This window comes from Pollachius pollachius (assembly GCF_949987615.1).
Source record: "Pollachius pollachius genome assembly, chromosome: 1".
In the NCBI taxonomy this organism is placed as follows: domain Eukaryota; kingdom Metazoa; phylum Chordata; class Actinopteri; order Gadiformes; family Gadidae; genus Pollachius; species Pollachius pollachius.
Genome location: NC_136934.1, coordinates 7,216,093 through 7,231,789, shown reverse-complemented (window position 1 = coordinate 7,231,789; position 15,697 = coordinate 7,216,093). Strand labels below are relative to the sequence as shown.

Genomic DNA, 15,697 nt, shown 5'->3' with positions numbered 1-15,697 from the left:
TCCTTAAGGCACGACACAAGACGTAAGCATGGTCAAATGTTTCTGTGGTCTACCAAATAAACTTGACTTATAATATGATAGTTTGTAAGAGCAATCCTCATAAGATTTGCTCAACAGATTTGCACAAGGACCCGGGCAAAGGGCCGAATCTATAAAAAGGGTCGGGAAACCTGGACCTTTCTCTCTGCACTGAGACACACCAGAGAGAGCAGCTGAGGCTAGCCTTTACTCTGTGTTTGATTTGGTAGGTTCCCTTTGGATAAATGTTTAAAAACAAGAGCTTGACAGGAACTGCAGAACCATGAACATCTATTTTAGGTAATAGTATTAAAGAAAAGTTGTGTTTAAGATGATGTTTATGTTTCTAACTAGGGGAGGGTACTGTGTTCCAGTTTAGGTATATTATTTACTTTTACTTTGCATGTCTTTTATAAAATGTTTCTTGCAAAGTTTCCTTTTGGATATTAATGTACTGTTGTTTCTTAGTTTTCAAACAAAGACACTAAGCGAGGAGCCAACCACTGCTTTTTTCCCAGGTATTTTAGATTTTTCCGTGCCTTTTAATTAATCAATCAAATGTGCCAATTTCCATCTTATACGTCTTTTGAGGCTTTCTTCTGGAATACAGAGGGACTACGTTTAAGAATAGCCATCTTGTATTTGTGTTCGAGCATATGGTTTGAGCCACCTTATTTTGCCGTGAGTAGGTACATTGGAGTGCTGTATAACAGTTAATTTGGTTTGATTTAGTGTGTGTGGAGGTCTCTTACTCATAATTTGCCTGCATATTTTGTCACGATTATCTCTTCTTCAAGACTAACCTCTCTGAGTGCAGTCTAGCCCATCATTGTTTACTTTGTTTGTTTGTCTATTAAGCGTCGATTTGAGTAATGTCTTAGGTCAATGGAGATTATATATTTTTGGTGTACGCGGCTCTGGTTCCAGTTTATTCCAGGTTTTGTATCAAATAATACCTGGTTTGTGTATATATGAGAACAGGAAACAAAGGACAGACCAAAACAAGAGCGTATACAATTTCACCAAGCTCACGGCTTTAGATCTGAGCTCATGGACCTTTTCATACGTTCACACTCAGAAGATCAATACGGCCAAATGCGCCATGCCTTGAATTAGATCTCACCACTTTACTGAGAGTTGAATTAGATGTTGACATCAGCAATAACAGCTAAATCATGTTATTTATTTTGTTGTGAAGCTTTCAGCCTTCACATATTTAATAATGGTTTAGTTTTTTTTACTTGGCATTTGAAAGGTATGCAAGACAAAAGAAAGATTTGAGATATGAGAGAAATGTCCCAATGTCCATAAATAGTATATTTCTGAACGTGCTTCTGTCTATCTTCTTTAGAATAATGTGATCCAAACAGAGCAATTCACAGATATGTTTTTATTAGTCAAACTGAAACTTGTTTGAAGCAACATCATTTTTTCGCCTGTACACAGAATCCGATTTTCAGGTTTGGATTTTACCAGGACATTATCTGTACATTTTCTAAATAGTGGTTGTCACTTGAACAAAGGATATGTCAAATGAAATATGAACATTTAATGGGGAGACACAGAATGAACAGATTCTTACATCCCTCATTTGCAGAAATATGAAGCTTCTCAACACACAAGACGATCAATGACAACAAGAACATAAGGTGCCTGTGAACCTCCTCACCTAGTATATATATAAAGTCCTTACATCATGCAGACCTTGTCAATGGTTGTTAATAATTCTGCTCTGTGAATTGTTCACAGGCAGCAAGTTTCTATAATAAATTGTAAACAAAATAATAATGGTAATGAGATGGTAGGACTTTAACTTTAACTCAAGGCATTTCCTTTTAGGAAATGTCCACAGATAAGATAGAAAATGTATCTTCCAAATATGCCCATACAAATGTTTTTCTTAACTGATGTTTACAGTATACTGTGCCAAAGACTGAAGAACATCAATCTACACCACTAACATTTTTACATTGGTTATGTACACTACCTTTTTGTTTAGCAAAACATGGGTTCAGCAACATAATCTGAGTGAATATTACCAAGCTATCCCACCCAATTATTGGACTAGTTATAAACCTCTCGGTCTAGAATAGTCATAAATCTCTCTTTTGGTTGAACTATCTAAATTTCTGGGTGAAATTCGATAATCGTGTCATAATTTCCATGACAATAATCATGTGATAGTTAATCAGAATACCATTATAGATAAACATTTTCATGTTACAGATTGAGATGTTAGTTATAGTACATAAGTATTTTATGTGGCCAAAATATTGCCTTGTCTGCATTGCAAATTGTGATTATTAAATAAATACAAAATCGGTACAATGTGGATTACGTTTCATTAAGAATCTGCTAATGTAGATGAATCAAACACTGATCTTAAATGAATGTATACGTCCAAAATTATTTGCTAACTGTTGAGACTTGTGTTAAAATGATTTGAAGGTTCACATAGTTTAATCTGACATCATTTGACAGTTTGAATACATTAGTTGACATCTAGAGTCTAGACGATACCATTCTCTCCCACTTCTTGCTCTCTGTACTTTAGTTTTGTATATTTATGTTTTGGTTAATATTTTCAGTTAATTTTTGACTATAGCTCATTTATTTACTTCTCAAATTATTTTACAATAAAGGGATGTCCAGCTTAAATGATACAAAAGAATACAAAATACTTTCTACAATTTGTAACTTAGCAGAGCAAATGCATATGTGTATAGGTATGAGTAGTTGCACATTTATCTGCACATTGGTTTTGCAGGCAGGCTCTAAAAAAAGCAAAATAAAAAGGTGTAAAAACTAAATTTTAAGGGAATCTATATGACAATCCTGAGCGTTTCAAATTGAACATAGATCGTTTTATCAAAACAAGAAATGGTATTGAAGAGACAAATCAGACGCGACAAACTGGTTCAAAATATTCAAGACAAGGCGTTATCATACCAGTTAGCTAGTTACAAATGAAACAACATGGAATCCCACACTGATAGTACAAACACACTTCAACTAGAGACAGTGAGCCTGGGAGTCTTCACTGTAGGGTTTTCACTGTCCCAACATATCATTCAGTGAGTGAAAAAATGCACATAAAAATAAGTCCCTAAATAAAAGCCATTGCTCTTAAGGGGATGGATTTCTTCTTCTTTCTTCCCATCATAATATACATCTATAATTTATAATTTATGAACCATGCAATTCCTTAGTGTTTTACATATAATACAAGAGCATTTCAATTGTTTCGATTTTGATGTTGTGATGTCAGTGGTGTCATTTCATGGTGACGGGATGGCTTGAACAAGTGTCTTTTGCAAATTAAATACATTTTTTATACTGTATATTTCACAACACGGATATGAACGTATGATGGTTTTTAGCATAGTTCAAGAAATAAAGAGTATGTCCGATGCATCATTTTTAATTTGTATTTGTTCATATCGCTGTACAATAGCTTACATGGCAGCGTATCTAAACAGTGGTTGATTATGTGACGACATAGTTGAATAAAAAAGTTTACTAACCAAATGAAAAACTATCAGAACAAAAAACAATCAGAAGACAAGTGAAACAGGGGCAGGTTTAAATAATTGTACAAAAACAACAAAAAACCAACAGCAACCCACCACCACTGAACACGTATTCTTGAAAAAAATCATTGTAAATCAATTTCTTTGTACAGGTTGCACAGTTCATATTGAAACACTGGCTAGGATGCACCAGTATAGCAGGGGGTAAAGGGGGTGTGAGGGCAGGGGAATCGGGTAAAGGGGCTGGGCAGGGCCTGGGATCAGTCTTCCTCTGTGCATCCGAGTATCTCTGCACGCATAGTGATTCTGCCGTACCATGACCAGGGAAGGATCCGGAGAAGGCGAGCGTAGATGGGTGGGTCTATCACATTTTTTCTGTGTGTGTCGTTGTCAAAGTTTCCTTGGAAAACCTAAGGAACAAATAAACAGAAAGGAAACAGTTCATTAAACACAATATCACCAGAAATATTAAGTGTTATGTTCATCATCACCTTTAGCGTCGCTTCCACGCTACAGATGTGTGAAAAGTTGCAGTAAACTTATAATTATAGAGTTGAACACTAAAATAATGCACACTGGGGAGTGAGACTTGCACCCTGGGGAGTAAGACTATTCATCTTACTTTTTTGTTGTAACGAGTAACATCACGCATATGTTTTGCAATTCAAGGTATCGGGTATTTGATTACGTTTAAAAATAAGCAATCAGTTATTATTAAAATCCCAGATGCATCACAGTTTGTTTCTTTCCCACTTCTTGGAAGGTTGCTGTGTATTGTGCATGTGTAGCTCAGCTAGTGAGATTCTATTTACAATGCATTAGGGTAGGCCTGATGTTTCTCTATGAACAGAGTGCAAGATGACTCCATCTGAACGTAGTGCTCTAAATTCTGCAGATTATTTCACATTGCAAGAGTTTTGCACTCGAACACATCTTAAAAGTAATATTTCGAAGACTTCAACAAGCTTCAACAAGCAGTCATATAGAATAGTGGAGAATGTTTTTTTAACTGACACACTTAAGGAATCGCAAAAAGTTTTTTTTTTCTTATCACACAATTTTATAATAACTATAATGGCAGTAATATTGAAATGTAACAAATTTATTTAAAAATACTAAAGATAACTAAATTAATTATAAATAAATCTCATGAGTTCTTTGATTATGGTGTTAAACACCTATTTTTTTAATCTTGCAAAGCCAAACAGCTCGGGGCGACCACTAAGTGCCTTGTAACAACCTCCTCTTTAATAAAAATCTGCATGAAAACAACCATCAGCCTTTAGTCTATCAATTAACATTGGTCCATTTCCGCAGCAGCATGTGGGTCTAGTTATCTTGTAAAGTCGGACAAAGTGGCAGACAGACACATTAATACGAGAGAATAAATAAATCTCGATTGAGGTGAAATAGGTCTCTGTTTCTAATATTTGACATTTGGATTGAAATTGCTGATTGATAAATGAAGGGAGACCCATTCATTTGAAGGACAATATCAGTCAATAGAAGCAGGTACATGTGTTCACAATGTGTCTAACTGGAATTTAAAAGTTGAATGGGTTTCTATCGGATGATAGAAGCACACATCTTCAATAATTAAATAGTGAAGCAAGCAACATACAATCTTTTGGGGTTCACACCCAGGGATGTGTTGTTACTATGACACCAGAAGTTAGAAAGTATAATCGCCCTTTTAAACATCTATTGTGAATAATTAATAACGATAATTACAGACTAATTTCAAAGTGTTCCTTTCAATAAAATAAACAGTAAGTGATTGACATTTATGTTATACTGTAGATGCTTTTCTATATTTCATATATTTCAGTCAGGGTTTCAATCTCTACACCCCACTGAGACTACACTCAAAAGCCTTTCAGTGACCTGTTGGCCGTTGGTGCTGGTCACTGTTCCATTTGAGTGTTTTCTTTAGACCTTTGACACGATCGATCTAATACCCGCTTTGGCCCGGAATTAGGTCTTAAGCCTTTTTGTTCAAAAAGTCGTCCCGCACAGTTTGAGTCTTTTATCCTGACTTGTGATTCAGAGATGATACAGAGTGATAGATTGCTCTTTGATTTCATCTCCCGTTGACGGCTGTAACTCCCAGTATCACTCAGTCAGATACTGTATCTATCCATCGCCTGCACACATTTCTTCTTACGCAGTGCCAAGAAATGTGACCATATAACTCATGTTTGAGTCTCTTTGACTGGTGGCATGTCACTTTGATGATTGATTTTTGAAATTCTTTAAACAACTTCTTTTTTTTTCACACTAGACCAGGTTCTGCTGCTGCTCCCCTGACAACTAAGATGATCTTTTATCCCTGAACGAGGCCGCTCCCAGCCTCTAATCCTATGGCAGGGCAGACGGTGGTCTGTTCAAAGGTCTAGGCTCAAATGGAAAATGATCTACTGCTGCTGTCTAGACCAGTCTACCAGAGGAGATCAGCGGATGCTACAGGAATAGATGGAAATATACGGCTGCTGATTGTAAGCATCTGCCGTTTGCTAGAGAGACACCTTCTTGTGAACAGGAGATGCACAAAAAACACTGTTGTCTTTGGTCCTGTTATTGGCAGTCATAGGGGATCATTATCACCCATAACAATCCCCTATGAGTGCCATGTCGTTGGTGTTGGCCCCATAGGAAATCATTATAGGTCAAATGAAAAGCCTAGAAATAAATATGCAACCACCCTTGTTTAACTGACTCGTATATACTCGTGTTCAGTTCAGCCATCTATGGCCCTTTTTAATAATGGTTAATAATGGCAGGATCTGCCAGATGCATTATTTGCTATATTTATGTCACACCTGTTGCAAGTGAGACCTCCTCTGCTTATCATCCTACATCCATCCTCATATATACATAATGTTTCTCCTGCAGCCAAAGACATCCTCATGCTTATAAAATCAATGCATCCCAGAGCTCTTTGCCCCTCAGCCACCATTTCACCTCCCACTCTGTGCCTTTTCTCTCGTTATTGCTGTGCTCTCTGTGTGTTACGTACAGACTTGGAATGCTTATTAGAGCGGATTTTTAGCAGAGTGGAGACACATCGTTACATCAAATATTGACCACGGTAAATGCAAGAGTGAACCCCTCTATTACTGCTGTGGTTGCAAAGAGTGTTGTTTTTTTGCACCCATGAATAGATTAATTCAACCTACTTGAGATAGAATTTAGTGTATGTTTGTAGTTGTAAGATTAACTCTTTGGAATATGTTATTCAACCACTGCATTCAGAACAAATGTCAACGTCTACACAGTTCATAATAACCTTAAATAATCCATTTATTTGTGCCTCAAATATTATTAAATAAAAAAATATATGAAGTCAAAAGATTCCTAAAAACTGTTTGAAGTTTTCCTGCATAATGAACCATTAAATTCACTCATATTTCTTACTAAAAACTGATGGTGTATCCTGGGAAGGTTCGGTATCGTTTATAACGACACATTACTCTCTGCTTGATATGATTCAAACCACCAAACGCCCATGTCACCGCGGATGAGAAACGGCATGTGAATTTACCAGGAGTTGTGTAGCCACAACAGTAAGGACGGTATACAGCACACAATAGAGCTACTGTATAAAAGGAAGGGCAGGCAGACCATAAAAAGCACAGGCTGATTGAAATATGACAAGAATCTCTCTGCCTTCTCTACTGTCGGGGGACCTTCACTCTTGGCAGCTATCTGTTCACAATAAACCATCTGGAACAAGAGATGAGAAGCCCTTTCTGCTCACAAAACACAACAAAGCAATAAAAATAAAGTGTAGATAGGTGAGGAATGGAGACTATCCCCACAACTGGCCCCTGTCATCTGGACATAGGTAACACCAGCAATGCTTGAACTGGACTGAAATGGACAAAAGCAAATACCAAAATGTATTTTCAACAAAATAAATGAACATAATGTCATGTGGATTCAGTTTTTCACATCAGTGATTCACTGCCCTAAAGTAAAAAGAATTGCAAGTTGAATACTTCTGCATGCCAGCCCACGCGTATATAGGCGTTTGTATGACACATCCTCTTTACAATATAATGATCATCCGTTCTCATTTGAAGTCCCCTTTAGGTTGAACTACACTCAGAATCACGAACACTGCAGCTTATGCCATCGCATAGCACAGGGTCTTCACACGGCATAATTCTCCATTAATACCCTCTGTTAGATCTCCTCGTGGAGTTAACCCCTAAGCCGCTGGGAAAGCTCCTTGTGCTCCAGTAAACTCCACAGCATCTTCTCATGTCCTGGGTGGCATGTGGATGGGCCCCTTTTCTCAGGCACAGCGGCAATCGAACGACTCAGAACCCGTTGAGCACTTTGCCTGACCAAGGGACTCTTAAATCCGTTGCCAAACATTGATTTTCCAGACCAGAAGAGTCAAGGGCAGCCATAACCCAGGGATGCACTAGAGGGGTGCGGGGTTGGTGGGTCCCGGCGACGCACAGCTAGCCATACACTCCATTATTTAATCCTGAGGAGAAGGCCAACAGGGCACTTCTCCCCGATCTATCCACCCTCTGCCCTCGCTGCTCCGGGACGAGACCAAGTCATATGAGGCAATCTTGGCTCAGACCTCCCCCTCTGAGAGAAGTCATCCGTGGTGCGTCGGCCACGGGGGAGATCAGATCCGTTTTTTTCCTTTTTTCAAGTGACGACAAATGGTCAACATTAATCCAAACTCTGGGAGTGGGCTTGTTTCAGGCCCGCCGACGCTGCTATTACCTGGACTGAAGTTGTAAGGGAGGAAACCACATCTATTACCGGCTAATCGTGACTCCGCTTTTATTCGGATTTGGACTCTTTTGACCTTTAACCTGGTGAGAATTGCCACTTCTAATGGCTAATTAACCCTGTGACACCCGGATAGAGCTCCATTAAACTTGAATCAATGACTTTTGCGCTTGATTTCCCTGAGTCAACGTTGATATCCAGCAAACCACGAGAGGTGCTGGGCTATTGACTGCAAGTTACTAAGGCGTGGAATATTTTATCACATATCAAAGCTCATATTATACATGTTTCAATGACCACAGGAATGTGAAAAACACTTCTGATTCAGACATTTTGGGAAAAACAAATGTTGGGCTCTTGACTGCATTTCCCTTCTACCCTGATGTTCAGTTTATGTACTGAGGAATTTTGGTTTTTACACCCCACTCGGGAATCATTGTAAGCAACCCACAAATCAGCCTCTGCTGTGGTGATTCCTACATAAGTGAGTCTGCACTACAAGATTCAATCTTAGTTTATAACTTAATAGAATTTGAGCATTAGGTTTTATCTGAAATACTTCTGAATACACAGGTGTTTGTTCTCTGGCCACATGACAAAAACTGCAAATCACACCACACCACACATTTTGATAGCGATACCACGTTGTTATTAAAAGTGCACCACAGTGTGTATGGTGTGTGTGTGGAAGGTCATCTGTATTCTGCCAAAGCCCCTCTCTCAAACTAAATCCTACTGCCGGATGCTTCTGCCACACAGCAGCTGAGGGGAGAGGCTGAGGAGAATACTTGGAGGCCTTTACCAAAGCGCATCAACCTAACACACACACAAACACACACACACACACACACACACACACACACACACAGACACATGTGCACACATACACACTCGTACACAGACTCACACACACACACACACACACACACACACACACACACACACACACAGACACATGTGCACACATACACACTCGTACACAGACTCACACACACACACACACACACACACACACACACACACACACACATACTGCACATGTGCACACATACACACTCGTGCACACAACACACATACATATAACAAAACCCACAAACGCACAAACCTACTACACGCACATCATACAACACAAAAACCTACACAAACACAAACAAATGCATACACATATATGACACAAGTCAGACATACAAGCATTCATCTAAACACAGACACACGCACGCACGCACGCACGCACACGCACGCGCGCACACACACACACACACACACACACACACACACACACTTTTCGTTGCAGGGCCTCTAGAGTCTAACAGCCAAACATGTCCTCAAGCACTAATGTTTAGGGCTGTCTTAGGATGGGAGCACACCTTGAAGAGTCCCATCTATCTTAACAGCCCCCTTGGCCCAGTCTGGGGAAGCACTGACTGACACCTTCAAACAACATGCTAATCATGCCCTCTAGTCCTGAGAAGCTTTGAAATCTTGGATAATGCTTTTAGTACCTCAAATGATATTCCTGACGGTGACTCAGCTGCCCTGGTTCAACCAAGTAAGTAGCAACAAATAACTAAATACTGGTTCATTGCTATTGTGAACAAGTTTGTTTTTATTTAAACATGTTTCACTTAATGCACGGACAAATGGGCCAACAAAGAAATAAAGAAATAGGTACATCATTCTCTAGAAGGCACATACTGAGTGGACTAACTAGCGATTGTACTGAGAAATAAGAAAAGTAATTGCACTCTCACAAATGCCCCCAGTTCTATTTTTATTTTACACAGATACAATTGCAGGAGCATACGAGCCCAAAGCAGTCGCTATCTCTTGCCCTGGTTCCATTAGAGTGATTGGATTTGATGAAGTTGCTTGGAATAAAATGTAACAACATAGAAATGTAATGATTGAAACAAACAAAAGAAGGAAGGGAAAGATAAAAAAACGGTTATAGCCGTTTCAAATCATTTGTTCTTTAAATTTTTCTCTTAATCAAATAATGTTTGCTCCATCTTCCCTGTCCTGAACCCACAAATGGGTTTACTGGACTGAAACTTATACTGATTAAGCTACTTGCAAGTATCGAAAGATTATCTGGGGAAAATAATGAGCTTATGATGCAGCATTTACCCCGGCACTGGTAAAGAACTGGTGACTTTTGAGGGTTAAAAGCAGGATTTGAATGTGCTATGACAAAGTGTGATGTGCACCCTTCTGAAAATCATCCAAGTCGGGAAAGTAATTAAAATCAAGTCCATCATCCATGAAAAACAAATCAAACTCAAACAAGTACAGTTTGATTTTCTTAAATAAATAGACATACAAAACACAAAATAAAGAAACAGCCACCACATTACTTATTTGGATACTTTGACAGCCAAAACTAGAAAAACTTTTAATTGTATGATAACATGCAGTGGCATGAACCTCTCTCTCGTTTTTTTTTTAATCTGCAAGTATTGCCAGAAATATAAGTTCAATTCAAGTAGAACCCATCATATCTAAAATTCCATTCCAAACCCATAAGCAAATAACCAGTTTGGGTCATTTGTGGGTAAAAAGAGACAACACAACATTGGAAAACGTATCTCCTTTCGCCGTTGAGGACATGCGAACATGTCCGAACGATAAGGAGGTACTGACATCCCACATGGCGTGTCGTCAAATGTACCAGTATATACCAGTCAAAATGTTTCAGCACGGCTTTACTGTTTTGCTGTATCGCACTGTATTGCTAAGCACTCAATCAAATGCTGACAATCTCTTTCTTTTGTGACTTGAACTGAAATAATCAGCAGCGTTGTTGTTTAATAGGATAGATAGAAGGTTGGAGTGCGCCTTACCTTATCCTTGCCTTGCTTTTGATCTTGGTATACAGTCCACCTCTCACCGTCGTTGCTGTGGGCCACTTTGTACGAGCCAACAAACTGGACGTGGCCAAAGTCTTTGGCTCCCTGGGTGATGACGCCTGTGATCTTTGTCGGTAGCAGCATGTCAACCTAAATGTAAGGAGAGAGAGAGGGGAGATGGACGAACGTGAAAACGGTGAAAAGGAAACACACTTGTTTTTCCCTTCAAAGCGTAGGTTTCAAAGCGGCAGATTCCTCAATTTTTCACAATGAATGTCTTCAAAAGATTTATAAAGACATTGGCTGTGAGAAGTCGCTTTCAATTATTTACAGGGAATTGAACAACAAGGCTAAGCCCACGACCTTGGCTCAGCAAAAAATAACAGCAAACGCAGTTGGCAGCAGCTTCCAACTCAGACACCTCCATTTGGGTCAATTTTTTATGCATTCTCAATGGTTGCAAACGACTTACAGAACTCTGGCACGGGGCAGTCAAAGCATAGGCTGTTACTTGTATTGACAATTCACTGTGCAACAAGGCATCATTATTTAGAGTCTCCGCCTCACAACCGTCTAATAAATATGTGTTACATACACTTACTGTACTGAGCTCACTCTTTCAACCAAACAGGATACATGTCCACCAGTATATCCAATTAAGTCAATGTTTTTCCCGGGCCATAATTACGCCGGATGAATAATGCATTTGAATCAACATTGCTGAACAACTACAAATCGTTTATATATTAGGCAGACAAACAAAAATTTAAGGCACTTTGGTGCTAACATGGGAAAATCTAGGGCAGCATTAAAACTTTGCATATTTCAACGGCAGATCAAGAGAGTTGTACAGACCAAATTACAGGATTCATCTTTCGTAAGTGAGAATGAATCTATTATGGGGAATTGTGTTTTTTATAAGCTGTTACAAATAATCAAAAGGGAGGAAAATAATATGTAGAAGAATATCTTTTTTGATTGTATTCACTTGTGTTTTATTGCTTTACTGTCAACATATAATAATGAACCCCAAGTACCAAGGACACTGTCATTGCTTATGCCGACTTTGATAGAAAGGCAGAGAGAGGGTGAGTTCAAGTTCAACATCACAAAATAATACATTCATGAATAAAATAATTGTATCATTTTCGCTTGCATTCATTTTGCTGAAACCAGAGCATCGAGGAGTCTCCCATACATCTTACTAATTGACCTGGTTATAGCCTAGCGCGCTTGAACGCCGCACAAGACCAAACACTGCCCAGCGAGACCAAATAAACCGAGAAGGAAACATGGTGTCCCTAATTATCTCAACCAATCATTGCCCGCTATAACATGTGTACCACCACAAAAACACCACCATTAGATTTGTTTACAATGCATCAGCACACCATGACACCGATGTATTTGCTCACAGGCTCTTCACTAGTGTGTTGCCACAGCAATGTCCACTTTAACTGTGCCTGCTCTCATAACACAGAGGGCAGTGCACAGGTCCAAAAGCCCCTCGTTTATCAATGCAGGACCCTTCTATTTGAGGATTCTTACGCCCCAGCTGTGAAGGTGGGAGCAGGGTACTGAAGGTAACACACAAGGTACTGACCTTGTGTGTTGTTTACCCTCACTTAACAATTCCTGCTAACAGGAAAACACCTTGAAGTTATCAGTACGCAACAAGGTTCTACACATTAAAGTGTCTAAATAATTGAGAGAGGCGATGTCAACATTTGTAGCGGTGCCTGTTTGTACATGTGCTCGTGTTTCATCCGGTTTAATGCATTATAACAATAAAAGCCCTGTGTGAGTATGAGGCTATCATGAATAATAAGTGTGAAAATGGCTGCAGCTCCAGGGCAGCAGCCTGGTATGGAGAGGGCCGCGACACCTCGCACGGGGAGGCTTTGATTACCCTCCAAACGCTGAGCGCCGGGTAATCTCATTGTAGCCAAGCAGTCAAGTCTGACACCAAAACAAAGGCTTTGCTTGGAGGGGGGGGAACCAGTAATTGCTGTTACAGGTAGCGGTCAAAGAATACGACTGGCCCATAGCGTTGCAAGCTCCTCTTGCCTTGATGGCCGTAACTGAATTAGGGGCCTGCGATAAGCTTCTTAGAGTAGGGGCCTCTGTACACCCCCCCTCCCTATTTCTCCCTCTCTCTCTCACTCTTTTTCATCACAACCCAAAGCCCATTACCTCATGCACAAGCGGTAGGCCTAGGTGCACCAGAGGTGTGTGTGTGTGTGTGTGTGTGTGTGTGTGTGTGTGTGTGTGTGTGTGTGTGTGTGTGTGTGTGTGTTTGTGTGCGTGTGCGTCTGTCCAAACCAACCCCTGGCCTGTCTCTGTGAAAGCATTCAGGGAGTTTGTTTTATGGGCTATGTTTGCCTTTTTTTGTTAGATGAGATACCACAATAATTGTGAAACAAAGCCTAGCACTCTTTCAACCTCCCTGACAAATCTGTTGTGAATCAGTAGGGCGTGGAAGGCCTACTAATGAGCCCCATCGTCATGTGTCACGCCGGGAGGCAGCATGCTGTATGCACCATACACCCTATACACTGGAGAAAACCCCTTCATGTGCTCATTAAAAAATGAGAATGGGTGTGTAGGTCCCCAGTTTCTGCATCGGAAGTAGCCATGCCCGTGGATAACATAAGTACAAATACAATGAGAAGCCCCCTAGGAAAAGACTTCCAGCTGACATTCTCCCTTCAGCTGTGCTAATTTAATTGTGTGTGAAGACACGTTTAATCTACACTGCTCAAATACCCTGACCCACTTCATAGCCTATGGGACGACAATGTACAAACGCGGTGCCTGTGTTCGTACATTTTCTTAGAGCCCGCCGAATGATCTAGTATTGTGAGCATTAACAAAGCAATTGTAATCCCCCCCCCCCTTTTCATGATACAGTAACGATCGCAATTACGCTCGCACAAACAAACACACAAGCAATGGGAATGCACCTGTCTGGAACACACACACGCGCGCGCACACACACAAACACACACACACGCACACATACACACAAAGATGCTATCCTCGATGTACACAGGGACCTCATGTCTCATTTTTTATAATGTTCAAAGTGCAGCTTTGCCTACCCTGACTTCTCTCTGACCCACCTGTATTCAGGGGAAAATAGAACATCAGACTACAGTGGTTTGAAAGGACATCAGTAGCCGTTGCTTACTGGCATCGAGCGAGTAGGAAATATATCCGTGCTACAATGGCTATACAGGACGGAGGATTCTGGTGTATGGTAAAATTCCTCTCTCAGTATGATAATCCACAGTGGCAAAGAATGTTCTTTAGGGAGCTTCAAAGCATTCCAGCTATAGAGCAGGGTTAACATCTCTCATCTGAAGCTTTGGGATGAAAGTCCCTTATTTTGACACTCCTGGCTTTCTTTGTTACATATCTTTCAATGGGAAACACAAATAAGTATATATATATATATATATATATATATATATATATATATATATAAATAAAGCAAAAGGATCAAAATGTCAACACTGCAGCGAAAATATTCGGAATAAAACTGTATACAGTAAATACGATCAGTAAAAATGAGCTGTCCAACTGTCATTATATTCAAGTACAATATACAAATAGACGGCAAGGTTTAAATAGCAGATCATGCTATGAGGCTACATACCAACCAATGCTGCAATGGATGTTTACAATAGTTTGCTATATTTATGTAGTTATCATTCTATTTTAAGATTTAGAGTATATAAATATTCTGGGGTTTTCCTGCTTCAGAATAAGGCTTATAGGGGGTGACTTTGCTTGACAGTTTCTGTGGTTTGACCGGCTTTGAAGCGTATACTCGATGTGTCTTCAGCGTACATTTGGACCGTAAGTTCAGGTCTTCAAGATGCCACTACATTGTGTTGAGATGTATAACAAAATTAAATGCGTGATTAAACATTTCAATATTATTTTCTGAAGGATTTGTAAACAACTGTACCCCTAACGGTCATGATGCATACAACCAAAGAAAAACAAATATTATTTTCAATTTGGTTAAATGTGATCACCTTGCTTCTCCCTAATCTTCCTCATATTGGGCTCTTTTAGTAAAGAAATCCCAGATTTTTCCTTTTCTCTCGTCCCCGTCATCGGACAAAAACAAGCACCTATTTATTTTCTATTGGGGTCTTATTAATTTGTTTATTATGGTTGTTGTGGTGGTGGCGGTATTCTCATATTCTTTTCTTTTTTATTCGTTTGACAATGAAAGTTATTTTATGTTTGTAATGATGCAGCATTAAGTGCCTAACCACCCAGGCTACACTTTTGTGATCTCTCGGCTCCCCTGTGTATGCCATCGACTCTTCCTCTCCAGTCGTGACAGCTAGCGCTACTGTCTATTGCTTATATATATATATATATATATATATATATATATATATATATATATAAATATATATATACCTCTTTCAGCATAACCTATCCACATCCATATATCTATATACTGTATATAAAGATCTGGTAGTTATAGTTCAAAACAAGTTTGATGAATTGCTTACCTTGTAACATGTC

General features: G+C 39.4%; 1 protein-coding gene across 2 annotated transcripts in view; it reads right to left on the bottom strand.

The window, feature by feature from the left end:
• Nucleotides 1–1,459: 1,459 nt before the first annotated feature.
• LOC307084694 (EGF-like repeat and discoidin I-like domain-containing protein 3) overlaps nucleotides 1,460–15,697 on the bottom strand; it is a 75,448-nt gene continuing 61,210 nt past the window's right edge. For both annotated transcript variants that reach the window (XM_079749166.1, XM_079749167.1), the window contains exons 9-10: nucleotides 11,144–11,299; nucleotides 1,460–3,958 (exon numbers count right to left, since the gene is read on the bottom strand). In XM_079749166.1, coding sequence (XP_079605292.1) covers nucleotides 3,809–3,958; nucleotides 11,144–11,299 — 306 coding nt within the window. In that variant the 3' untranslated portion in view covers nucleotides 1,460–3,808. The remainder of the gene's footprint in view (nucleotides 3,959–11,143; nucleotides 11,300–15,697) is intronic.